The sequence below is a fragment of the Rhineura floridana genome, chromosome 19 (assembly GCF_030035675.1).
Source record: "Rhineura floridana isolate rRhiFlo1 chromosome 19, rRhiFlo1.hap2, whole genome shotgun sequence".
Classification (NCBI taxonomy): domain Eukaryota; kingdom Metazoa; phylum Chordata; class Lepidosauria; order Squamata; family Rhineuridae; genus Rhineura; species Rhineura floridana.
In genome coordinates, this window is record NC_084498.1 from 2,184,918 (window position 1) to 2,210,695 (window position 25,778).

General features: G+C 46.1%; 1 protein-coding gene across 17 annotated transcripts in view; it reads right to left on the reverse strand.

The window, feature by feature from the left end:
* Window positions 1–431: 431 nt before the first annotated feature.
* Window positions 432–25,778, reverse strand: part of KIAA1671 (KIAA1671 ortholog) — a 103,546-nt gene continuing 78,199 nt past the window's right edge. For 11 of the 17 annotated variants that reach the window (XM_061603209.1, XM_061603215.1, XM_061603211.1 and 8 more), the window contains 8 exons: window positions 11,127–11,245; window positions 10,924–11,031; window positions 8,534–8,777; window positions 8,268–8,445; window positions 7,173–7,294; window positions 6,115–6,254; window positions 4,756–4,842; window positions 432–3,344 (listed from right to left, as the gene is read on the reverse strand). In XM_061603209.1, the coding sequence (XP_061459193.1) occupies window positions 4,764–4,842; window positions 6,115–6,254; window positions 7,173–7,294; window positions 8,268–8,445; window positions 8,534–8,777; window positions 10,924–11,031; window positions 11,127–11,245 (990 nt within the window). In that variant the 3' untranslated portion in view covers window positions 432–3,344; window positions 4,756–4,763. Of the gene's footprint in view, window positions 3,345–4,755; window positions 4,843–6,114; window positions 6,255–7,172; window positions 7,295–8,267; window positions 8,446–8,533; window positions 8,778–10,923; window positions 11,032–11,126; window positions 11,246–15,987; window positions 16,075–17,221; window positions 17,329–25,778 lie in introns of those variants that run through there. The other 6 variants (XM_061603218.1, XM_061603221.1, XM_061603225.1 and 3 more) reach the window with 5 other exon arrangements.

The window sequence follows — 25,778 nt, forward strand, 5'->3', positions numbered from 1 at the left end:
TGTAAGTAGCCATCTGCGTTAGGAGATTGGGTAGTACACTTGCCACACCTGGCCTGGGCCAAAACTGCCCCCAAGAGGATGCTTCCAGGCAGTATAGCTGCCACCTTAGGAAAAAAGGTTCCCCCAACACTGATGTCTCTCCTTTTCTCCACTTCTCAAACTTTTTTTGAAGGGTGGAGGAAGAGGGAAGGAATGTTGACACAGGGACCCTTCCTGGGCTATCTGCTACTGCTTTCTGGCAAACTCACGGAGAGAGCAGGTGACACTGTTGCTAGACAACAACCACACGTGTCAGCCATTGTCCCCCACTTCCTGAGCAGGGGAGCAACATTTAAACAGAGGAAGACCATAGGATGCAAAAAGGGAAGAAAGCCTTCTGCTCAATACACAAATGGATTGAAAGATAAATGAAGGTCAGCTCCCACACAATGTCATTCTGAATGCTTTGTTTTTAATCTGATATAGTTAAGTTCAAACATTTCTTAGTAGTAAAACTACTAAAATACAGAATTTCAGTGCCTTGCACAAGCACAAAAAAGGACCTGGGTGTACAGACTCAGAGGGATTTACCAGTATCCACCTTAACCCCTTCCATCAATTTATGCAGGGCAAGCTCTCCAGGGAACCCATCGCTCAGCTGCCCATACGCTGCAAACATTCCACCGACCGCCCTGGCCACCCCAACATTGCAGGGATGCCCCACGCTTCACTGCAGCCCCCCCAAAAGGATTCTGCTAGGCTGAGGAGTCTGCCTGGTGTGTGTGTGCACTCAGTGCAATTTGAGGAAAGATTGCCAACACACTTTAGAGTTACAGATGAAAACTCAAATCAAATGGGAATACCATATCAAAAACTGAGTTTTTTTTAAAAAAGCAAATAAAATGCAAGATTGCCAGCACCTTTATGGACATCTTGGTGCACACGTGATGACAAATCAGTTTGGCCACAGCACAGCCCACTCTACCCACCCACCCAGCAAACAAAAACAAACGTATCCCATACCAAAACATATCCTGAACCCAAGGAAGTGGAAAGAACTAGAATATATATATATATATATACACACACACACACACACATGGCTTCTTGAGAAGAAGGGCATTGTGACAGCATCTCTCTAACACCTGGGGCAGAGTGACACACCTGCTCCCTCCCCAAGCACTGTCAATGGTTTCTCCCTGTGGCCTGAGACTGGGGGTGGGGTGGGGGGAGGTTAGCAGCATTGAGGACACAAGTGTTGCATACCGTGGCTTTGGGCGCAAGCAGCGTGACTGGGACAAAGCACTATTCTCTCCAGGGTACGTTCTCGGTTGTTCCAAGAACAAAATAGATAACTTATTTATTAGATTTATATCCCACCCTTCCTCCCAGGAGGATCCCATATACATTTTGTTGTGGTGAAATAAAACTACTCTGAAAGGCTCCCTTGGGAGGTTTCTGGTTTAACAGAGAGGGGCATCTCCAGGGGACAACTAAGGTTACTCCACCTCTCCCCAAGCAACGCAGGCTCCAACATGCAGACGAGGTCTTGGGTGAGAAGAGATTTCCCTCTGAGAGAGGAGGAGGGAAGCCCTGCTTGGGAGACAACACCATCTGCACATTGCTTGGGCATAAGCCTGCAGCACCACCGGGCATGGGTAGGAAGAGAAAAAGCCAAGTGCACTCACTGAGCATGCTAGTGGCTTCTTCCTCAAGAAGGGCTGGCACAGAAGTTAATGGTGTCTACAAGCCCACGACGCAGGCTGGACCTGCCTGTATGCCAACAGCAGCCCTCCAGCACAAGGCCTGTGTCAGATGTGATTCCTGGAGGGGGGTGGGGGGCTACTCCTAAGTGCTGGTGCTGCAGTGTGTTTCCTGGACAGCAGGACAGGTTGAGCTCAGCAATGGAATTAATTCCTCCCTGTTCCACCCTGCACCACCCACATCTTTTTTTCCAGGTGGAGGGCATCTGTGCAATGCAAGAGAAATAGATCTAGTTTCCTTAAGGTACAAGCTTTAAAATTTCTGAAAATAGAACACTTCTGAGAAGAGCACTTAGGGGTGAATAATGTTATATTCTTAATTCAGCCTCCATTCAAAATGGAACCCAGACATGGGGGCTTGGGGTGAGGGAACACCTTAAAAAAAGAAAAGAAAAACAGGGAAACCTCACTATGCAGGTAAGAAACAAGCACAGCTCCTAAAATGAAGAAGGAAAGGAACTTCTTCACAGGATTGTAATCCACCTTCAGCACCCCTATGCATGTTCACAAGACTGAGTGACCCTGACAGGGTAAAAAGCTTCTTATATACTGTAGAAACTGCCCCCAATGGCACTTGCAGACCACGGACAGGAGCCCTAACTTGTTTGCTGACATCACCCAAGTTTAACATTTGTGAAAAAATACACACTTCCGCAGCTGGAACATTTGAAGCAGTTGGAGGAAAAAGCACTGTGACTCCTCTTGCGTCCCTTTATTTACAGAAAGAGCAATTAAAATATCTAGCAAGACAGCCCAGAAGAGTTCCTATGCAGCCCTGATACTGACAAGATTAGAGTTCCTCTCCCTTCCCCTCATTCATTCATACATATAAACCTTCAGATTATTTACAACTACTTTAACGAGGACTGTCTGACTTTATTGCTTTATCCCTTTTACAAACAGGATGCTCATCGTAAAGCAATTACTTCATGTGCTGGCAAAAACACACTTACAATCTCACTTAAAATGATAAAGTCTCCTTTGATCCTAAAAAAGAAAGAAACAAAAAGCATCACATTTTCCTGGCCAAGTAGAATCTCTACAAGTAAATATCAGCCAATCAAAATATTCTTAAAAAAGTAATCAGCCAAGTTTCCTTTTTCAATGTGGCAGTAAACATAATGTTTTCTCATTCTCTCACTTCCCCTCCGCAGACAGGAACGAGTCTTTTACAAGAGTCCGGCCCATCCATCCGTCCAGTCATGCCAATGTTCTCTTTGTTCATAAGCTAACATGGAGCAGGGTCGTTAGGCCTGACTCTCCAGCCAGAAGGCAACATTTTCAGGCCTCCCCACTCGCCTGAGTCTGTGTACGGAGGGGTTGTCTCTGCAGCACAACTAGGAGACCCCTTCTGGCACACAGCGAGAGCTGTAGAGGCACAACCCAATGACAGGGATCTGTTCCTGGGGACTTTGAGAGGTGCTCTTCTCTTCCGGCAAGTACCCAACTGAGGCTACCAAGAAACTCTCCACGCCGGATGGGAAGGCACCGTGCACAGAGCAGTCGAGGCAGGAAGCAACAGGGTGAAGGGTGTGGGGTGAGTTAAGGCTTCTTCTTCTGTCACAATGCCAACATTGTTTTCCAAGTCATCATGACTTCCACCTGGAAGGTTGGGGAAGAAGCACTTTTTAAGCTGACAGAATAAGGAAACACAAATCGTTAACAGCTAGGCTTCCCTCCTGGCTCTTGTTCCCACATTGGGGAGGAATCATAGCTCAGTGACAGAGCCCCTCCTTTGCATGCAGAGGGTTCCAAGGTCATTCCTTGGCATCTCCATTGAAAAAGGATCAGGTGGCAGGTAACGGAAAACAGCCTCCTCTGCTAAGGACTCTGGACAGCTGCTGTCAGCCAGAGTAGGCAACATTGTGCTAGAGGGACCAATAGTCTGACGTGGTACAAGGCACGTTTACTGTCTCTAACCAGGAAAGCCACGTAGAGACTCAGCAAAACGGATGGACCAAGTTGTGTCTCACTCAGCATCAGGGAAAGTGTGAGATCAGAATCCCGCACCCCAAGCTCTCAAGCAGATTTGAACTGGGGAAGAAGAGGGAAATCGCTTATGCCCAATTCTCATCTGGAATTTCTCCCATGGCGTTGCCTTATCCTGTCGTTTGGTAACTTGCTTTGAGTTGCACAAGCATAAAAACTGCCCTGTAGGATCAGACCATCTAGCCCTGCATCCTGTTTCCTGCAGCAGCCAGCCAGATGTTTCCGGAAAACCCACCAGCGAGACACAAAGCCCGTCCACCCCCTCCTGGCACAGATACGTGGGATGGAAAACCTTCCAGAAGGCTACTGTTACGTTTCCACGTAAAATGTTCCACTTTTAGAAATGCCTTGTTTCGTAACATTAATCAGTAATATAATGAATTGACACAATGGAAGTCAAACTGGGCATCTGAAATGGACACAAGACCAGTCAAATCTAAAAAATCAAAGTAGAAATTAATTGTTCTTTCCAATGACTATCCCCAGGAAATACCTAGTTTCCCATGCTTTCAGTTCCTCCCGGGCCTTAACATTTAAGATAAAGGAAGTATATGCAATTGAGATGTAAATACTTTAAAACAGGACTAGTATTCAAATAAAAATAATTGCCAAATAAAGCTCTGAACTTGTTCGAATGAAACACTTAAAACTACAAAAAGGACACTTAGTTCAACTAATTTTGGTTATTAAAAAAAACCTTTTCAGATTCTTACACAGCCTGTATAACATACTTTTTTTTAGTTTCACTTACTAAATGTAAGTCAAACAAACATCTTATCAGACCTTAATCAGTTAGGACAGCAGAAAATTTCCCATTCAAAAAGTTTCCAGAAAACACCTCCTAGGGTCCCAGCATCTAGAACTGAGGGGTACGCTGCCTCTGCACACAGAGCATCCCACGGAGGCAGCGTGGCTAATGGCCACTGGTAGCTTACTCTGTTTCCACGCATTTGCCAGCATTATTTGCTCTGCAAACCCCTCCCCATCTATTCAACCGGCAGTCAACCCCCCTCCCGCTTAAGACCTTGGTCATCACACTTGGTTCTCGTATTGGCTCTGCCTCTTCTTGGACTTCAGTTCCTTCAGCCACTGTGGAGACGTTTCCTCTGACCTGGAAGGCAACAGAGTGGCTTGACTAGTCCTTCATTTCAAACAAAGGCATGTTTCATCCAAGACCCTCATAAGAAATGTGTTAGTGGGAAACTGAAACAGGGAGCACAATATGCTTTACACAAACCCACGCCTGCCCCCCCTGCAAAAAGATCCCTCCCTTGCAAGCTGTTTTGTTCCGCTTTGCAAACAGGCACAAAAGGGTTTATAAGGGGATCCCCTGAAGCAGGGAATGCTTCTCAGCTGCCTTGGGCATGGACAACGTGCACTAGCTAGGCTCAGTCCAATCATGATATGGAACAAAAGGTAAAACATCTGGATGCACATCTGGCACATGCACCCCGATGAAAGTAACGGGGTATGGACAGACAACATCCTCATTCAAATATGCATCTAAATGTGGATTCACTCCATTACACATTGCACTTATTTCGGTGGGATGTGCGCCCCCCATTCCCTTGCAGATGATCAGGCCGAACTTGGCTGGAGCAAAACCCTGGAAGTCTTGCTATGCAGCTCTGGAAGGCAATGAAAAGGTCACCCTAAACCTGCAAGATGTTGAGATGGTGCTGGCCACATTTCTTGGTGACAGGAACACACTCCCTCACACCAACTCTCTGCCTTTGTTAGCCTTTTGAGACATCATCACATAGCCAAATCCGATAGGACATGCAGTGAACGTGATAACATCATCTACTAAGTGATTCCTAATTGGTCAGAATCACACAGCAAAAAGAAGTAAAAAAGCTACCACTGAAAACAGCAGCAGCACACCTGGGACTGTAAACAAGGACAAAAGAGGTGCAAAAGACCAAATTTTCCCCAAGAGGCTTTACATACCTTTTGAAAGTGTACTTCTCGTTTCAAAAATGTTTTAAAAAGTGAAAAAAATCAACGCAGTAGTAATATTTACATACACACACCCTACAAACTGCCCTTCCTTGCCTGGGAACAGTTATTGGGTCTGTATGCATATCACGATTCTATGATAGTCCCGAATGTGGTAGCTGCAGAATTAAGTTTCCTAAGGTGTTTTTTTTAAAGAAGTCACTAGCCTTTATGGCTGTGAAGGCACAAGACAGGATTTAAAGTGTGTGGTCAATCTCTGCTAGAATCTTGGAAATCAAGAGGCTCCTAGGAAGCTAGAGGGTGGCGCTTTCACAAACAGCAAAACGGCAAAATCTTCAGAAAAATTTAAGAAGAATTTGCTCCATCTGTATCCATCTGCATAAAGTTTTGAGAACGCAGCCCTGAAAACAAGCCTCCGTCTCACCTTTCTTCTTTCTCTGTGCCAGTGGGCGGCACTCTGCCACTGGGGGCTCCAGTCTGAAATGGAGATTTTGGTGACCTAGACAAGTGCGCGGGACTGCCTTCTCCTGTTCCCTCTGGTTCATGTCTTTTCCTGAGTTGAGCCTGGAAGGCAGGGAGAAAGCCCTCTTGTAAGTCTCACGCCTGGAGCGTGGGTTCCACAAAAACAGAGTGAAAAAGGAACCCACCCATCGCAAACAAGCTCCAACTCCTAAGCAAGGGCCTGGTGCATCCCCTACAACTGCCACGCAAGGATGACTGTGGGCCATGGGGAGGGGCAGGATTTCAGGGGCAGAGCCCCTGCTTTGCACACAGAAAGCCCCAGGTGTGTCCAGTTAACAAATGATAAAGTAGCAGCTGGTGGGCAAGGCCACTGGCTGAGGAGGACTTCAAGAGCAGGCAAGACCAGGCTAGGCTGACAACGAACCTGACCGGGTGCCAGGCAGCTTCCTACGAAATCCAAGGTTCCGGGTCTCATTGCTACAGAGTGCATAAATGCCCGGCCTGTGTCAAGCGAAGGCACAGAGTGCAGAGAATGGGCTCCCCAGAGGCTTCCCTTTTGCCCCTCGTGACGATGGCGCGATCCGTTCTTAGCCTCCAGGCACTTCTCTCTTTCCCCCACAGCATTCCACTGCCTCTCTGCCAACCCCTCGGTGAAGACAGGAGCGGCTCAGGCCCAACTCTGCAGCGTGGGAGGCAGTGCATTTCATGCACCTGTGGGACTAGGAAGGCGTTCCAGGCACACCATCAGGACCCAGAGTGCAACTTAAAAATAAACTTCCAAGAATTTCTTCCTGTACTAACAGGTTTTACAAAGGAAAACCCATCTGCCAATCACATGAAATTGTGCAATGTGTTTTGAAGTGCAGATATAGTTCTCCCTCTCCACATCTGAAACTCACAACAACCCTGTGAGGTAGGCTAGACTGAGAGGCAGTGAATGCCCCAAGGTCACCCAGTGAATTTCATGGTCTCCCAGGTTCTAGCCCAACACTCTAACCACTACACCACAGTAGCTCTCACCTTGAGGACTGAGTGGTCCATCCCTGGGAAGACAGGGAGTCTCTGTGGCTGAGAGACTGGCGACCGGTCTGTTGGGTGCGGTTTTTCTTCCTCATCAGAAACTTCTCTCTTTGCTGACTTTTCTATTTAATAATGATAATTATCATGAGTTTACACATATATGTGTGTGTGTGTGTGTGAGTGAGTGAGTGAGAGAGAGAGAGGGAGAAAGAGAAAAGGGGGGGAGAGGAAAAACACACACAGACACACACACACCCAAAAAAATCACTCGGCACCCTCACATCAGCACCTTCTCTCTTTCAAAGTAGTCATAACTGGTGACTTCATCAGACCTCCACAAATATTTCTCCCAACCCAAAAATACTAGGGCAGCTTGGCTGGCTGGAGGTTGTTATTCCACACATAGTGCAACTATTTCCTGCTCCGCAGGCCTTCCTGAACCAGGTTCCTCATACCACTCTCTCACGATGGACAGGAAAGGTCCCTCATCTCCAGCCTTCCTGTGGTGGGGCTCGCAGTGGGCCTCAAGACTGGCTGCACAGCATGGAAAGGTCAGGTACTGAGGCCCCAGGACTGGCAAATGGCCTACTCCTCCAAAAACATCCCTATTTGCATGGAACAGCCAAAGAGATCAGAGGCAGTGGGGGAGAATTCTTGGTGCGCACACCCCCTCCCAACCATTCCAGGTTGGAGAGGCTACTGAAGATTTCCAGAATCCCAGAGGCAGCACTGATGGGTACCTTCCAATCCACAAAGGTGGGAGAGTGTGCAAATCCATGTGCCTTTGGCTAAGATCTCCTGTCTCCCCCCACCTCGCAGTGAACCGGTCCATCCAGATAGGACATGGGACAGCACAGAGCTATGCCTGATGTCAAGTCCTTTGGACACCACACAAAGGACATGGCTCTGTGCTGTCCGAGTCCTTCAAAATGCTCTGGGAGGGAAACTGATCCAGATCCAAATTAGACTGGGATCTTGCAGCTTGCCTCATTTACTTGAGCCACACATGAAACCATTTGGCACTTCTAAAGGTTTCAAAGCAGATTATAGTAATCTGGGAACAGCTAATCGCACAGTACACCTTCCTTCTGCTACCTGTGGAGTCCTTGAACATCCAGGCACTGTCAGCCTCTTCTGTCGCAGACAGCTGCAGCTCTGTGTCTCCCCCAGTGCTTCTCCTGAGCGAGTGGGAAATAGGGGCTCGATGCTGGCGCCGCCGTTTGCTGAGCTGCACACGGGTTTTCAGGGCGCTGGAGTCCAGCACAGGGGTTTGCTTTGAGAGGAGAAACACACACATTGTCAAAACGTAGACCTTTGAAACTGCCCGTAATGTATCTCTAATGGGATGCCACAGAGCTTACATCCAGGAAGGAGAAGTCTGGACTGGCACCTGCTGCTGCGGGGACGTCGGTGCCATCTGCAGAGTCCACGTCGGTGCTGGAATGGTCCAGGCTGGTGCTCCTTTGCTCCCTTGAAGAGTCACGCCGATCAGTTGCTGCAGAGGCAGGATCCGTCTGGGAGGAAAACGACGAGAACCGGCTGCTGGGGGGCTGCTTCCGGGGTGGAGCCACATTGCTTTCGGAGGAAGGAGACTCCAGCATAAAGCTAGGGCAACCGGTAGGGATGGGACAGTTGTTAGCACGAGAAACACAACGCGGCGGAAAGAAGGCTCTGTGGTGTGTGAACCATCGCCCAACCTAGGAGGCCAGCAGCCTCTCCCTGCATGCCAACCAGGCCGCTCAAGGCTTGGCCTCATTTCCGCTTGGATTGTATTCTCACCTTTCTTGTCCCCAGAACTGACTCAACTGCACAAACAGCATGGGGAGAGGTATTTTTAGGGAGCCAATGGAATACCAATAGCGCCCCAGGATCTCCTGCAGCACTACTCATGGATCACATGACATCGCTGTTGTGAGCGCCAAAGCGTCCCCACACCAATTTTATTTATTTATTTATTTATTTATTTAATTTATTGTACTGATATACCGCCCCATAGCCGAAGCTCTCTGGGCGGTTTACAGTAACTAAAAACATTAAAACAAATATACAAATTTAAAAACACATCTTTTAAAAACAAGAAAGAAAGCACCCAAGAAAAACCACACAGAATGCATAGGACACAACTGTTTTGTGTCATAAGTTTCTCCAGGCCACTGCACAGAACAGCAAAGGCTCCTCCAGAGATTATGATCAGAGCACATTTGAGGGTCCATTTTTCTTCAGCCCAAAACTTGTTGAACAGCAGAGGGCACTCTAATCTGTAATTCTCTAAAAGAATTCCTCTAAAAGGAGTTTTAAAGAGGGCTTCTCTGGGTGCCACTTTTCCTAATAAGCGTGAGAAAGCCGGAAGGGGTGGGGGGAAGTAGTTGAAGACAGATGCATCTCCACCGTCCAAACAGGCATGGGTATCACAGGCAGGAGTTGTCCGAGAACAGGGAAAGGGAAGCTCTTTCCAGCCTCCATTGACTCCTATGGAACAGAAGCTTCCCTTTGAAGCCCTAACATGGCATACGGCAGGGGTGGGGACCTTTCTCCCTATGAAGGGCTGTTGTCCATAGGAAAGAGTCAGCCAGGGGCCACATCTGAGAAACCAGCAGCATTGCAGAGCTCTCTCTCTCTCTCTTTGCTTCCCTCCCACATATCTCCATCTGCTTCAGCTTCAACTTCCCCCTCCTTCCATTTCCTGCAGAGAGCCACATGAAATGAGGCAGGCTCCCATCCCTAGTTTTGCAATTGTCCTGGATGGTAACTCAATGACCCCCCTCTAAAGGGGAAGTTTCCTGGCCAAATCGTGCAACTGTTCCCAAAGACATCGGAAGCAGGGAATTGTTCAGCTACCTTATGTGGTGGCCAGGGCCTGGTTTTGGTGGCTAACAGATGACAATGGTTAGGCTTTGGGAAGAATTCCAGCAGCCAGACAACTGGCTAGCGCATAATGCCATTCTCACGGGGTACATTCTCAAGGCCTCATCCCCGCCCTGTGAAGGGCCGAACGTCGGAATTCACCCACTCTGAACAGAAGCCTCAAATAACTAAAAAACCCCTCACTGCACTATTTTAAGAAGCTGAGAAATACAGGCCTTGAAAAGAAAGCACTCAAGGGCTGAGCAAGCAGAAAGCTTTCCACTGATGGCCTCCCCTCAGCAATCCTCCAGGTCAATTAAGAGAGCCTCCTAATGAGCTCCAAAGGGAACCCTGCCATTTGCTGCCTGCATTGTTCAGCCATGAGAGGGTGGACAGATAAGTGGAGCTGTTTGGAACGCCCCAGTGTCTTTCACCAGACATGCCCTGATGTGGAAGAATGGGAACAGTCAGATGGTCACACAGGGGAAAGAGTTAGCACTGGAGTGGGTCAAACGTGGGGAGAGGGGGAGAGGGAGGAGGGGGAGTGACCCTCAGAGAATAGGAGGCTACTCCTGGTGTGGGAAACACACAGAGGAGTGGAAGGAGATGACAAAAGGGTACTGACATGAGAAAGGAGTGGAAGGTTAGAGGAGGAAGGCCAAAGGCAAAGACAGTGTGGACCAGAAGCTTGATGTTGAGCATGACAGGGTAAGGCCTTAGGGCAACACGTTCATAGCAATGGGAAGAAACTTCAGTGGTGGCGCAGGAGGTACAAAGCAGATGAACCAAGCACTTTTAGTGGGCGCTCTTAGGAGGGGATGGAAGCCTGGAAGCTTTTCAGCTCCATGGAATTCTTGTTTACTATGAAGTTCCTAACCACCCTATGAGGTATGCAGCCTTTCCCAACCTTTGGGTCCCCAGATGTTGCTGGACGACACCACTGGCCATGCTCACATCTCCGCCTAAGGACACACAGCAGATGAAGGGTCCCATTTTCACAGGTTCAAGCCTCCTGCTAAGTCGCAAGGAGAAGAAAGAGAGGCATTCTCAGCTCCTCACAAAGGTACTGGTGGACCTCAGCAGCTCAGATCCACAACCCAGAAGCCTCACCTGTCCCCACTGTGCCGCTGGTCATTCCAGGTGCCATACTGACTGTCTGCCTCTTGCACAAGTGTGTCAGTGTCCTTGGCCTCCGCAGCTGGCCTGCCAAAGCATTGCTTCAACTGATCCTGCAACACGAGAGACAGGAGAGTTGACATTAGCCCCTTTCTAGGCCATGAAGCAGGTAACATAGCCTGTGAATGCAAGCCTAAGACAGAGTAAGTCGGGGGGCAGGCAGGGTAAACTTCCATTTAGAACTTACTGGCAGTGGTGACATCTGTTTATTTTTATTTATTTATTAGTTGATTTATATCCCGCCCTTCCTCCCAGCAGGAGCCCAGGGCAGCAAACAAAAGCACTAAAAACACTTTAAAACATCAGAAAAACAGACCTTAAAATACATTAAAACAAAACAACTTTAAAAACATTTTTAAAAAAAGCTCTGAAGACATCTTAAAAAAAGGTTAAAAAACATTGTTTTTTTTAAAAAAAGGTTTAAAAACATATTAAAAAGCAATTCCAACACAGACGCAGACTGTTTCCTCCTGGAGTAGCCCATCCAGCGAGTGGTGTGTCTAGGGTGGTTCCCTGACACCCTATTCCTGTTTTTACAGAGAATTATCAGCACAATCTGAAAGACTTGTCATTGTTCCCCAGCTGCTTGTTCTTATAAACACACCCCCATATAGCAAAAGGTCAAAAATATAGGAAAGTCATGTTTACAAGGGCAATTTTTAATGAAACTGGTTGCAACCTAACTATCTGAGTTTGAATTACTTTAAACTGAGTTTGAATTATTTTAACTGTATGTATGAATGGTTTTAATACTGTAAATTGTTTAATTTGATTTTAATCTAGACTTTTGTATGTTTTTAATTATATGTGTGCTTTTATCTGGAAGCCGCCGTGAGTTCCAGTTTTGGAAAAAGGGCGGGGTAAAAATAATGACAATAAATAAATAAATAAATATTCTCAAACTGCTCCAAGAATTGTAGCTATATGAAGACTATAAACCTCCTTGACTGAAAAACCATGACCCTTGATACAGGGGATTCCTAGATGGAGTCATGGCAGGGCTCAGGGGTGGGGGGAACTTTGATTAAATTGGTAGCCTCAGTAAGCACCATGTTTCAGTGGAACAATTTCCTGGATCCTTCTCTCACCATATAGGAACAATGAAGAATTCACAGAAAAATTACTGGGTTCTCTCACAAAAAGTGCAAGATCTCCCTCTTTAAAAACAAAGCATAGACTCATCTTGACCAAGTTGTTTTTAGAAACCAATAAAGACACCAAGTGCATTCACAGCCTCCTCAAGATCTGGTGGCAAGCATTCCTTCCACCCATCATATACATTTTTTTAGTTTGCCTACCCTGTTCATCTTGCCCTACCCCTTTTGTTTACAGTGCAATGGAGTAATTTACAGAATGCCCATCATATGGCTTCCCTATCTCTTTTGGCAACTATGCTGTGATTAGGTCACACCAACATGCACAGCTATTGAAAAGAAAATATGGTGCATGTTCATTAATGGATGCAGCAAAGCAAAAGAGCTAGGTCAACCCAAGAAAAAAGCTCATTGTTTCATGCAGTTCCACTCCAGTCTCCATAAGATTCTGGCCCCTTCCACCCAGTCTATCATGACAACCAGTTTTCAAAAACCAGGACTCCACATTTTATTTGCCAAGGCCCTCTGAAGCACTAGAAAACAATTTGATTTGCTCTCGGCACTGCCATTATCATTCCTCTAAAAGGAAAGTAAATACAGGGAGTTCTTCAAGTAGCTGCACATCTTCAGAAAGGGATAATCTGATACACATCTTGTTTGTAACTGTGGAAAACTGAGGAAGAGCATCTGATGTGAAGGAAAAGAGCAGCCTCCACTTGCCTATTTGGCATATTATGAGTCAGGCTAGGCAGCAGCCCTCCAAGATTTCAGAGAGAAGTATTTCCCCATCACCTACTTCCAAAAATCTTTTTAGCTGGAGCCAGCAGCGACTGAACCTGCGACCTTCTACGTGCAGAGTGAGTGCCCTACCCACTAAGCTTATGGGCTCTCCCAGTTTTGTTTTCAGTATCAGCCAAGTGAGAACTAGTTATGGGCTATCACTTCATATTTACACAAAATTTAATGGTCTACAATCCACGGACAATTAAGAACCACCTCAACAGCAGCTTTATGTACTTTCACAGTGAAAAGCCTGAGGTGCTAAGAGTGATGTGCTTTAGTCAAGTTTACCTCAGCTACAGTACATTCCCCCTTGACCTCAACCTCCAATCGTCCAAAATAGAATTGGGCCTGTATGCATCCAGTAAAATTCCAGCTTTCGCACAGGGGGGAGAGGGAGAGAAGATTCTAGGACTCAGGTGTGCTCTTGAAAACAAAATGGGGTGGTGGCAGAAATATACAGCATAAAAAACCAGCAGTCCACATTACTTGTTTTGATTTCCACATTTTGTCAGGATTTTTCATGGGGCCAATCATGGCTTCAAGGCGGCAACCATTTCAAAGGGAGTAGCATGCTTGCACCTGTCTATCTTCCAGGTTTGTAGAATGAGTAATACCGTCTGGAAAAGCACAAAGACTGGTGGTGGCCCTCAGCACTGAGCAATCCGACCACTGCAAGGGAAGGTGCTACACCCAGGACAAGAGTGGCTTTGTGAACAGGCTCAGACTCTAGGAAGATGGATAGTTCTAAGATTAAGGAGAAAAAGCACAGCCATAAAAGCTCCCCAAGGAAGCTTTCAAAAAATGCACCTGAGTAGAAAACACGAGAAGATGTGGAAAGGAGGCTCAAGGCAATTGCCGATGCATCGAACGCCAAGCAAGCTATTCTGCTTGGGGAAAGCCAGCCCCCCCAAATGAGTGAAATATGAAGCATGGCATGGCGGGTCAGAGTAATCTGGGATGCAAAACCGCAAATGGACACATGGGAAGACAGGGCTCCAATGTGCCTACAGGAAGGTGTGCACAGCAGGGGCAGCTGGGAAGTCTGCTGCCTGTAGCAATCTCCCACACAGCAGAAGTCAGGGCGCCTCCACATTGGGGAATAAGGAACAGATGCTGAAGGTACAGGAAATGGGGTAAGGACACTGCCAGGGCCCAGCCAGAGTGGGCCAACCTGGAAGCTCCCCGACCGAGGGTCCTCAAGGCTCAGCTGCTGGCAGGTTTGCTCTGTTGCCCAGGAAAAATACAGAGGGCTCACCTAAAGGACTGCCCCTGGCCCCCATGATCTGTTGCAGAGGGGCTTCTCTGTGCCTCAACATCAGAGAGAGGGGGGGGGCTTTTCTGTGGCTGCCCCTGGGTTGTGGAGCACCTTGCCCCCAAACTATATGACTCTCTGCTGCCTTGTAAAGACATTTTAATTTCAACAGATGTTTATTTCAACAGGATAAAAGTGTGAAGCATTCACTGGAAGCACAAATAGGAGGTCAAAGACCAGAATGCTGAAAAGATGTAGCTTTATTCTGTGCACAGAGGCACCACTGATTTCTTGTATATAAAAAAAATTCTGTGTAAAATATGCTAAAGCCCAACGCATTTCAGCTTGTGCAGTCAAGCCTTCATCAGGGGAAAATTAGACTCTTCAGTAAAATATTAAGACAAACTTTTTCTGGTATCTTCCTTATCGCTGTTGTCATGTGAAGCAAACTGAAACCAAATTCAAAGAAATATAGAACTCTGCAGCATGCAATGAGTTGAACCTGCTTGATAATTACTTCACCACACCTGACTTAAGTTGACTGTGTTTTCAACAGGCCTGTTGCGCCGACAACGTTTTTGGTTCTTAGAATTTTTGGGACATTTTCTGCTGCTTCTGGTTCCTTTTAAATAGTTTAGTTTGAACATCTTTTAGTTAATGGGTTGTTTTAAATTCTACACTACAAACCATGCTGAGTATATATTTTAACAAACCCAGAGGTGGGATATTTATTTTCTAAATAAATAAATATACCAGGTCTGGCCAATCCAAAGATTTACACTGCCTTGCTAAGCACGGGGCTTTATTCACACACTCCTTTCTGTGCCTCAGAACACTGCAAGAAAGCGCAACTGATGAGAGCTCAGAAAGGCAAGTCCCAGCCATAGATCAGAAGGGTCCCAATTTAAGCCCTGCGGATCTCCCAACACAGACCCCATGATATTTTCTTAGTTGAGACCAGGACAAACAGCGTCTGCCAATACACAGGAATAGAGTAGGAATTCTTCCATTTTTGTTTACACAAGGGACTCCTTAAGGCTTCCAGTGAATATTTGCCCAACACTTTACCACAATGTTCTCCTGGCTATTTTTTAGCAGAAGGTACAATAATACCTTAAGGCACTTAAATATTTGCTCTTTAAATTCTTCCACTCACTAGGAGTGCAGCACTGGGAAAGGTGAACAGACCAGCTTCGCACTTTCCAAAACAATATGTGAACCGAAACACAGGCCATCCTTTGAGATTCACATTTTTCTTAATTTTGCAATAAAGTTCTCCAGTCAAGTAAGGAGTACAAAAATGCATATACTAGGATAGTATACATAAGGATGCATATATTAGTGAAACGAGATTATTAGGCAAAATTGCATACAAAATGTGCTATGCCAAATGGGTGGGCTGGTTGCGAGATTTGCCCTTATGTGTGAGAGTTTGATATTCAGTCTGTTCTTTAAGCTACGTTCTTGCCACTGCAGCAAAAGCCACCAGAAAGTCCCCACAAAATGAATTTTCCTCACCTGAGAACACTGAGATTTCCTCACCATACAGAAGCAGCACTATAAAGACTTCAAGACATTGCCCCACCACCACTAAAGTTGCAGACCAATAACTCCAAAAGACATGTGGCAGTATTCTATGCCATGGCTTTGCAATGGAACTACTCACCAGGATACACATGATGCATTCGGGGTGTAGCATGTAAACCTTGGTACCTGCTTAGCTGCGTTCAGCTATGCTCTCCACACTATCCCACTGAAAACACGATACACAACCAAAGAATCAGCCAAAATACACAGACCCTATTACGCTTCTTAACCAGACTTTGGCAAATTTTCAGAAGGAAGCCCTACCACCCTCAAGAATACCTCTCCGTCACACACCCCTGATGTTCTAAGTCAGTGGGCGGATCCGAAGGTTCCAGGGTTTCTCTCAGAAGGGACAGGGCGCAAGGAGGCAGGCAGCCTCTACAATACACCTTTGGCCTTTAGTACAGCAACCCATGTCAGCAAAAGTTATCTCAGCCCAGAGAAATGTCCCTCAGCCTTTCTGCTCACCCAGGAAGTTAAGGGCCACTTGCAACCCAGATGTAGACAATCACCAACTCCTGCAAAGCATTTAGCCAGCCAGAAGTGATCCTACCTTGCAACCAGTGACTGGGTGAATAACTACTTGTATACCTGCTTAACAGTCAAACGGGGCACCTTGGCTTGCACCTGGAAAACGAGCAACGCACCCTCTGCCAGGACAACTTTATGAATGCAGGAGTCATGTGCTCTTCATGGCTACTAAAGCTGCAACTTCTAATCAATCAATTTAACTAAATTAATCAATTAAAAACGCTTGAATTGACTAAAAATGTGCCCTCAATTAATTAGGCAGCAGATGTGTTCTTTAAAGAATACATTTTTAATACAAGGATTTATAAAAAATGAGAATGACAAGCAGCTCTGCAATGTAAAGAATGCCTCTAAGCCAGCCTTTCCCAACCTTGTACTAGATGTTTTGGACTACATCTTCCATCACCCATGCTGGCTGGGGCTGATGGGAGTTGTAGTTCAAATCATCTGGCACTGGGTTGGGAAAGCTGCTCTAAGCGCATCATACAAAACAAAAAAGTGTGTTTAAGAGCTATTGCTTTTACACATACACAAATTTAAGTGATCAAACTGACTGCAAGATTTTAATCAGGTGACAACCCTGACATCACTCAAGGTTTCCTATCCCCATCCTCCCTTCCTCTAACTGAGCTGAGTGGTAATGAAGTGATACAGAACAGGCACACATTTTCCTTGAAAAAATTACTGGCCAGGTTGACATTATATAATGGAAAGGCAAAATCCACACATTGTCTCCAGTCAAGGCCACACATACAACATCCAAACCACCTCCAAATACTCACTACTGAACAGGGTAACTTTGCACACAAGAATCTGAACATAAGAACCCTTTTCTTCTGGACCTGGTGAGGAAACCCCATCAAATGCTGAAACGTCTGTAAGCAGAGCAGTTTTGTGAGCTACGGGCACTTTCCTCTCTCTCCACGCAGCTGCTGCAGCAACAGATAAACAGTTCCTAGAAATGGGTAGGATCCTGTCCCAGTGACCTCACCAGCCATGGCAATTATCTGGAAGGCTTCCCACAGCGTTTCCCTGTACATGCTGAATCCTCTTCAGAAGCAGAGGAGAAATGGAGCCCTTGCATCAGCCCAGCTCGACCCACTGTGCAGAAGAGAATAAGGGGCCAGCACCAGAGGATCGCTTGGAGCAGCCAACATTTTAGGGGTGCCAAAAAGGGGTGCGATCTATAAGGCGTGCCCTGGGGTCCCATCAGGTGGCAGGGTGCTGGGAAACAAGTACAGGAACACTGAGAGTCAGACCCTTGGTCCATCTAGCTTATGTCTCCTACACTGACTGCCAGTGGCCATCCAGGGCTTCAGGCAGCAGACATCCTCAGTCCTACCTGGAGATGCCAGGATCAAACCTACATCCTTCTGCAGGCAAAGACCTGCATGCATAGTCCCAGGTTATGGTCTGAAGGCACATGAGGCCAGCACCCTGCTGGAGCTAAGCAGGGTCAGGTCTGGTCAGGGCCTGGATGGGAGACCGCACCGGAACCACATGTAAGCCGCCTTGGGTTTCTATCATGAAAAGAAAGGCAGGGTATAAATGGAATAAATAAATAAATGTACCAGCACTGAGCTACTGTCCTCTGAGTGTCTTACAGCAGGGGTGGGAGGGGGTGGAGGCTACTCAGTGCTGAGTTTGGGTGTGTGTGGTTTGGGGGAAATGGGCTCAGGGACCAAACTGACCCCTTGGAGGCCATGACTGGCTCAGAGGCTGGAGGTTCACCACCCGTCTTATAGCCACACACTGCCCGAGTGTGGATTCCCAATACCCTCCATGTAAAAAATGTCAGTTATTTCAAACCTAAACCATCCAGGACCATAATAGAGTATAAGAAATGTTAAAAAGGAGTACCTTTAACTGTCATGGGTTTTTCTCACCAAATCTTAGACCTGTCATTTTGAGAAGATGTCTATACTTTTCTGTTACGTGTTTCTTTCTAGAGCTCTTTAGCTGAAAACTGTTAACAGTTAAAGATAATAGAAACTGGTTTAAATGCGTAGTTTAGACATACTAGATAGTGTTCTGAGACATTTGTAATATCACCCATTCAAAAAGGCTGATTTAAAATGCTTCTTCCACCAGCATCAGTCCCAATCTTAGTCACTCAGAGTAAAATCCACCAAAATGAATGAACATGACTCATTTGGGTCCATTAATTTCAATGGGTCTTCTCTAAGTAGAAATTAGTTGGATACAACCCTTGGGGTCCAGCCTGATGTACATAAGCGAGATGGCAAAACATTCCTGGATTGTACCATTTTAGAGTGCAGGCAAGAAAGTCCAGATCTGACATACACACACAAATTCAACACTTTGCAGGTGGGACACAAGCCTTCCCCATAACAAGCTCACTTTTTGTGCATGGTGCATGGTTTTTTGGGGGGGGGGGCAGGGCTCAAATATGCAGCTCCAACCCTACTATTTGTAGCCTGTAACGGTACAATCCAGGGATTTTGCACACACACACACACGCACACAAAACAACCAACCCCACAAACTAAAACCAAACCAAACTAAAACAACCCCGCTCTCCAGTTCTGCTTTGTAGCGTGACCAGGCTTTCAGCTTGGGTGAAGAGAGTCCCATATTAGCGGGGAAGTCACCAATCACATCTCCACACATGCTTTACATGTATGTAGATAAAAATCACAATGTCACTAGTAGCAAGTTGGGACAGGCACAGGTTCAGAAATGCACGTACAAGGCAGCCAGGTGAAAACTCTGACACCTTGCAGAAGGCCAGGAGAGAAGAACTTATGTGTTTGGGTCAACTCTGCCGACTAGGAGCACACGTCTCATCGCTATATTTAAGCAGGGCAAGGAACTGTGAGCTCCGCTCATTTTCTCAACACATAACTGAACATCCCACCTACTCCTGTGCCGTGCGGTTGAACGCTCTCACTGCTAATAATAACAGCCTGCTGCAGCTCCACAGTTGCTATGCAACAAGGCGACTGCTTGAATGGTCCAAGCTACGCATTTGTCTCCCACAGAGTCCTATAAAGGCCATCACTCTATGGAGCCACTTGCACCGAGACTCCATAAGCATTTTGTTTGCTGTTTCTAGACCCTGCAAGTTATTTTGGAGGGGGGTGGTAGGTGGTATTTATTTCTTATGATTTGTGGCACACCTTGCACAGAAGGCTCAAGGTGGGTATCACAGGCATAACCCCCCCCCGAAGAAACATGACAAATAAAAATTAAACCCATCCACAACGCTCAGAATTGAAAGGGCACAAAGAAGAGAAAGCAGGAAGGATGGCGGCGTACACCCTCACCTGAACGTAAGCTGCACACATCTAAGTGCAGCAGGCCTGAGACATGCAGGGGAAGCGAGTGGATGAAAGGAGGGCCCAGCTGCTAAAATCGCAGGGCTGAAGTTGTTATGGCAAAAATCCAAGGAGGTGGAATGTGGTGAACCTGATGGGTAGGCCTCAAGGCAAGTGGAGAAAGCTGGCGCCTCAAGGAGGTCCAGGAAGCCATCATGAGATGTCAAGGAGTAAGAGACGGCCTTCACATCAGAATGCCACAGCAGCAGAAGCAGGAAAGTGGGGGTATCACGATGCAATGAGTAAAGGGTAGGCACCCCCTTTTCACAGGTTCAGAGACCCCCAGTTAAGCACTGTTCCAAAGGTTAACACGGAAACAAGGGGGTCTGCAAAATTGCAGAGCAAGACTACCACCCCAGGCGGCTCCAGCTGCAGCAAAGCAAACTTTAAAAAGGCCACCTCATCAAGAGGGTGACAGGTCTGCAAAGAGGTGGTGATGTTTGCACTATGATCAGAGGACGTTTTATAAAACAGAGAAGCAGGAACTGGGAGGGCAGGGAAACTGAACTGATATAATTAAGACGGCTTCACTAGTGTTCTCTGAATGCACACTGAGGATTTTGTGTATCTAATCCTGCACAGGCCTCAGCACCACGGCTATGTTTAGAAGCAAGTAACCACATTTCTTCACATATGAGTTTGAAAGCTTGCAAGCTAGAGAAAGACTCTGCTTATCCCTGGCCACAAACTGCTTGCTTAAATACCAAGATCTTGAATACAACTTTCTGGAGATGCTCAAGCTTCTTCAGGTTGTCTAGCCTGATCCAGCAAAAAACAGCTGGTGTTTGAGATAAAGCTGCAGCAGCTGACAGGCAAGCAGAACCGGGCTGAACAGACAGCAGGGAGATGACTGCCAGCCTAGGTTTCTAACTGATATGCTAGTTTTCTACATGCAAGTCAATGTTTCCCTACAGGAAAATCTCTTCCTGCAGTCTTATGTCCTATGGTCCACCTATCACCTCACCTGCTCTGCATCTCAACTAGGCATGAGGGTTCAATGGAAGGGGAAAGTTTCCCACAAAATGGTTCCTCTACTAGCAAGCATCAGCCAGCACTTAGATGGAAAGTGCTAGAGAGTGTACAGACTCCCTCATGGAATGAGGCACTGAAGTCTCAATCTAAGGAACAGCCGCTGAGGCCTTTCTGGAAAACACAAACAGTGATCCATCTTCCAAATTCCTCCGCAGTCAAACATTTGCCACGCATTGTTTGGCAGGAACTGGATTGGCATTATGCTGGATTTACATTATGGTGTAAATCATTAATAAACATCTCCTAAAAGCATGCAGGACAGAACTCTTTGTACATTAACCAAAAGGGAGGTAGGGACAAGGCAAAAAGACTGAGCAATACCTTAACTATAAAAGCAATGCCTCATTATCTGGGATCACATCTTTGGCTGGAGACATGAATTCAAATCTACACCCCCTCTTGTGGTGGCTGGCACCATCATTCAATAGGAGAACGCAGAAGGAAGCAAGGGGAGGGTAGATCTATAAATTGCCCCCTCCCAAGCAATTCTGTTCTTCTGCCTGGCGCTAACTTCTCAGCCAGTCTCTGGCAAAAATGCCATTACACTTCCTCTGCATCCCTCCAATGGCACAAGATATTTTTGGGAAGCGCTGTCCAACAAGGAGTGCCCTGGAGAGTTATGAGTCCCAAGTTCACATCCTACTTACCATCCAGCCCTCAACATAATCTCTCTAAACTTCAGTTCTGCCATCTGCAAAGTGAGAACAGGGCTACCAAAACCACCAACCCTGACACCTGCACAAAGAGAACAGAAATGGCCCCACCCTATGCAAGTTAGGAAATGCCTGACAAATCAGAATGAAGTCAAAACTGATTTGGAAACAGCTCTCATTAATACTAAGACGGAGCTGGCTGCCAAACGTGGAAAAAGAGTTAAAAAGAGTCACCTCCGGCAAGACTATTTTCTGCTGTTACATGCAGGGTTAGACCTGGTTGCATTGCAAGAACACAGGCTCATTGGAAGCTCCTTTGACACTGTCGTGATTCACCTTAAATATTCATATGAAAGATAACATTTCCCCAATCAGAGAAAAATAATTTCACATTTCCTGGCAGAATGTTCCAGCACACTCTTAAAAAAGAATGAGAAGCTCTCAGATAGCAACAGAAGCTCTGACAATGATGAAAAGTTTCTCAACTTATAAAAAAGCATCTTACATTGTTCCAGTGAGGTACACTGAGCTGAAAGATAGTAAAACTAATATTCATGCAGAAGGTAACCAACAAACTGTTATTATTTGACATACAGATAAATTGGCAAATATTTTCCCACCTTTCACTACTAACAGGTGCTTGAGAGAGCTTGTAAAAAAAGAGTTAAAATTTACATATCAACCACCACCACTACCACACATGAAAATAGTAGCTGGAGAATAGCAATAAAATAAGCACTAATTAGCAATCAGGAACCAACAAGGTTTCCTAAGAATGATGTTCACCAGCTTCCTATTCATTATGAGGGAGAGGGGACCAGGTGGGATTCTCTAGGGAGGGAGTTTCCAAAGTGGCATGCCATCAGCTAGGAAGCCTTGTTGCCTCTAAGCCTCCTCGATAAAGGAGTAGGGAGGGTGGCACCTACTAGTCTACCAACTCATGTGTCTACTCTGCAGCATCTGGAAGGGAGGGGATGCTTAAAACAGCAGCAGATGCGTCATAAACAAAAGTACAAAAGGTTAATTTCTGTATCTCTGCCATTTCAGCTGATTGATATACTAACGTTTATTATCACTTGTTGTAAAGTGCCTAAATTATCCAAAATTATCCCCACTTCGTAGCTGAAATCTAACCTGTGATGGGGAAGGGCTCGTATCTAAGAGATTCCATAAAAACAGAGGGAGCTGCCTTATATGGAATCAGTTCCTTGGGTCCATTTAGCTCAGTACTGTCTACACTGACTGACAGCAGGCCCTTCCCCAGTTTCAGACTGGGTTCCTTCCCAGTCCTACCTGCAGATGTCGGTGCTTGAACTGGGGATCTCCTGCATGCAGAACAGGTGCCCTGCCACTGAGCTATGGCTCTCCCCCAAAGGGGGAACTCTTCAGACTTCTAACTCTTAATCCACAGCATCACACGGCCTTTTCAGCAGGTTGCTCGATGCTACTTACAAACATGAAAAGGTAACAATGATTATTCTATTCAGATTTTTTTTAGTAAAAGTTTGATGTATGGCCAACATGTCTATGTAAACATATTTTAATAGCTGTCTAAGGTTTCTCTTTGCATGTACCCAGAAGTAATTAGTTTTAAATGCCACTTGCTCCTGGGATGCATCTTCAGAAGGATTCAACTTATTCCCTTTTTAGAATAACTAGGACTATAATAATAATAATAATAATTTAATTTGTGGGTCGCCTATCTGGCCAATGGCCACTCTAGGCGACGTACAATTTAACAACAATACATTACATCATAATAAAATACATCATAAAATACAATATAACAATAAAACAATAAAACAGTTCCAGTACAGAGTAGTAGGCTATTGGTCGTAAAAATTTAACCCTCCCCGTAAGTCCCAAAGGCCTGTCTGAAGAGCCAGGTCTTCAAAGCTTGGCGGAATATATTCAGGGAAGGGGCATGTCGAAGGTCATACGGGAGGGAGTTCCAGAGAGTGGGGGCCGCCACTGAGAATGCCCTCTCTCTTGTCCCCACCAACCTAGCTGTTTTCGTTGGTGGGACGGAGAGAAGGCCCTGTGTGGCTGATCTGGTTGGGCGGCTTAGTTGGTGGCGCTGGAGGCGCTCCATCAGATAAACTGGGCCGAGACCGTATAGGGATTTAAAGGTTAATACCAACACCTTGAATTGGGCCCGGAAAATAACTGGAAGCCAGTGTAGGTCGAATAACACTGGAGTGATGTGTTCCTGGCGGCGACAGTTTTAAGTAGTCGAGCCGCAGCATTTTGTATAAGTTGTAATTTCCGGACCGTTTTCAAGGGTAACCCCATGTAGAGCGCATTACAGTAATCCAACCGAGAGGTGACCAGGGCATGTACCACCAGTGGGAGCTGATGAGCAGGAAGGTAGGGCTGCAGTCTACGAATGAGGTGTAATTGATACCAAGCTGCCCGGCTCACTGCCGAAATCTGAGCCTCCATGGTCAGCTTGGAATCAAGAACAACCCCAAGGCTGCGGACCTGGTCCTTCAGGGGCAATTTCACCCCATCGAACACCAGGTCAACATCTCCCAACCCTCCCTTGTCTCCCACGAGTAGCACCTCAGTCTTATCAGGATTCAGCTTCAGCCTGTTCCTTCCCATCCATCCACTCACGGATTCCAGGCACTTGGACATGGTCTCCACAGCTGACTCTGGTGAAGATTTAAACGAGAGATAGAGCTGAGTGTCATCCGCATATTGGTGACACTGCAGCCCAAATCTCCTGATCATCTTTCCATGAAGTGACTTGTAAGATATAAACATACATCCCCAATGCAACAGAAGTACAGTAAAAACATTCCAGAGCTTCTTCAAGTGCTGATCCCTATGCAGCCCAAACGGCACCACCCATACACAAGACGTAGCTATCAGCAGCCCAATGAGGACTGAGCATACTCAGTGGTGCCAAAATGCTGAGTGCCCGTTGGTGGAGAAAAACAGGAAACAGAGAGGAAGAGGGAGAATGTAATGTGAAACTGAGTATTCTGGAAAAGGGTATGGATGGCAAAAACTCTGTCTTATATGAAAGATTGCTCAAGATCATCTGTACTTATTACTGGGTCAAACAAAAAGGGAGCTTTTGGATTTGGTCAACCATTTTGCATTCTAACTGTAAGGTCTAACTAACATAATAATTCTACTTAACGCTGACGTATCAGATTGACACTTGATACACACATTCTGTCACAATTCTACATTCCAAGTTCCAAACCCCAGTTCAACTCCTGCAACCATTTTAAAGGGACACGCAAAATTTGAAAACAGTGCAGTATGCTACCCCCCTTGAAGACTGAGACACTAATAGCCAAGCAGGTGTGCATGGTCCAGGGTACAACATTTCCAATGCAAAACGTCCATTTTCAAGAGTGAGCAGCGAGGCTTCTTACTGTGCTCTGCTAGCATACGTTAGCTATAAATATCACGTATTAACATATCAACTTCACTGCCTCTTGGCAAGACATGGCTTCAGGAGGGCACCATTCGCAAAATGGAGATGGAAAGATTCAAGTCAAGAGAAGAAGCCTTTCCTTTTTCTTAGAGGCCCAGCCTCTGCTGCCTGCAAATCCCACAGCATGATTAAAAGAGGTTATTAAGAGTGGAAACCCATCAACCGCTTGCGTGCTGGTTCTAGTGCCTCTGTTAATTTAATTCAGCTGATTTGTGTTGTCACCGTTTGTTTGTGAAATGAAAACCACCACCTCACTCCGCCAGCCCTCTCTCTACATCACCACTCTATGGTCTTTTTTTACAGCTCTTTCTCAGCATATTTGCCACAACTTAAAAAGTCAGTTTGCAAATTAGAAAGCATAAAAAGAGCTCTGCATTGGGCTGGCCCACTACATAATTCAGTTGCCAACGAGGAACTCAAAACTAAGACAGGCTGTACCACACAATATGCCTGAGGTAGAGCCAGCTGGGTGTTAAATTGGTAATCCTTCCTTGTACTCAAGTCTGCAAAATCGTGGAAGTACAGTTCACAAGGAATCCCAAATGCAAGTAAAGGGGTAAAATACCAACATTAACCTTGCCCCTCTGTGCAGCTTTTAAGGCCAGGTTGAGACAGCCCTGCTGGTATGAGGTCATGGTGCCTCAACTGAGGCTCCGAAAGGTATTTTCTAATTCGACTCCCTAACTCAGACTTCCTTACTGAGGAGCCATCTGTAGGCGCTTGCCAGACACGGCACAGGATCAAGAGCCCTTCTTAGGTCACGAAGCAAGAAGCTTTGCCAAACTCCGAAGAGTCTGATTATGATCAGAGATGCAAGCTTGAAATAAAGACAGGAGTGTCTGGGGTGGAGGAACAGATTTATGAT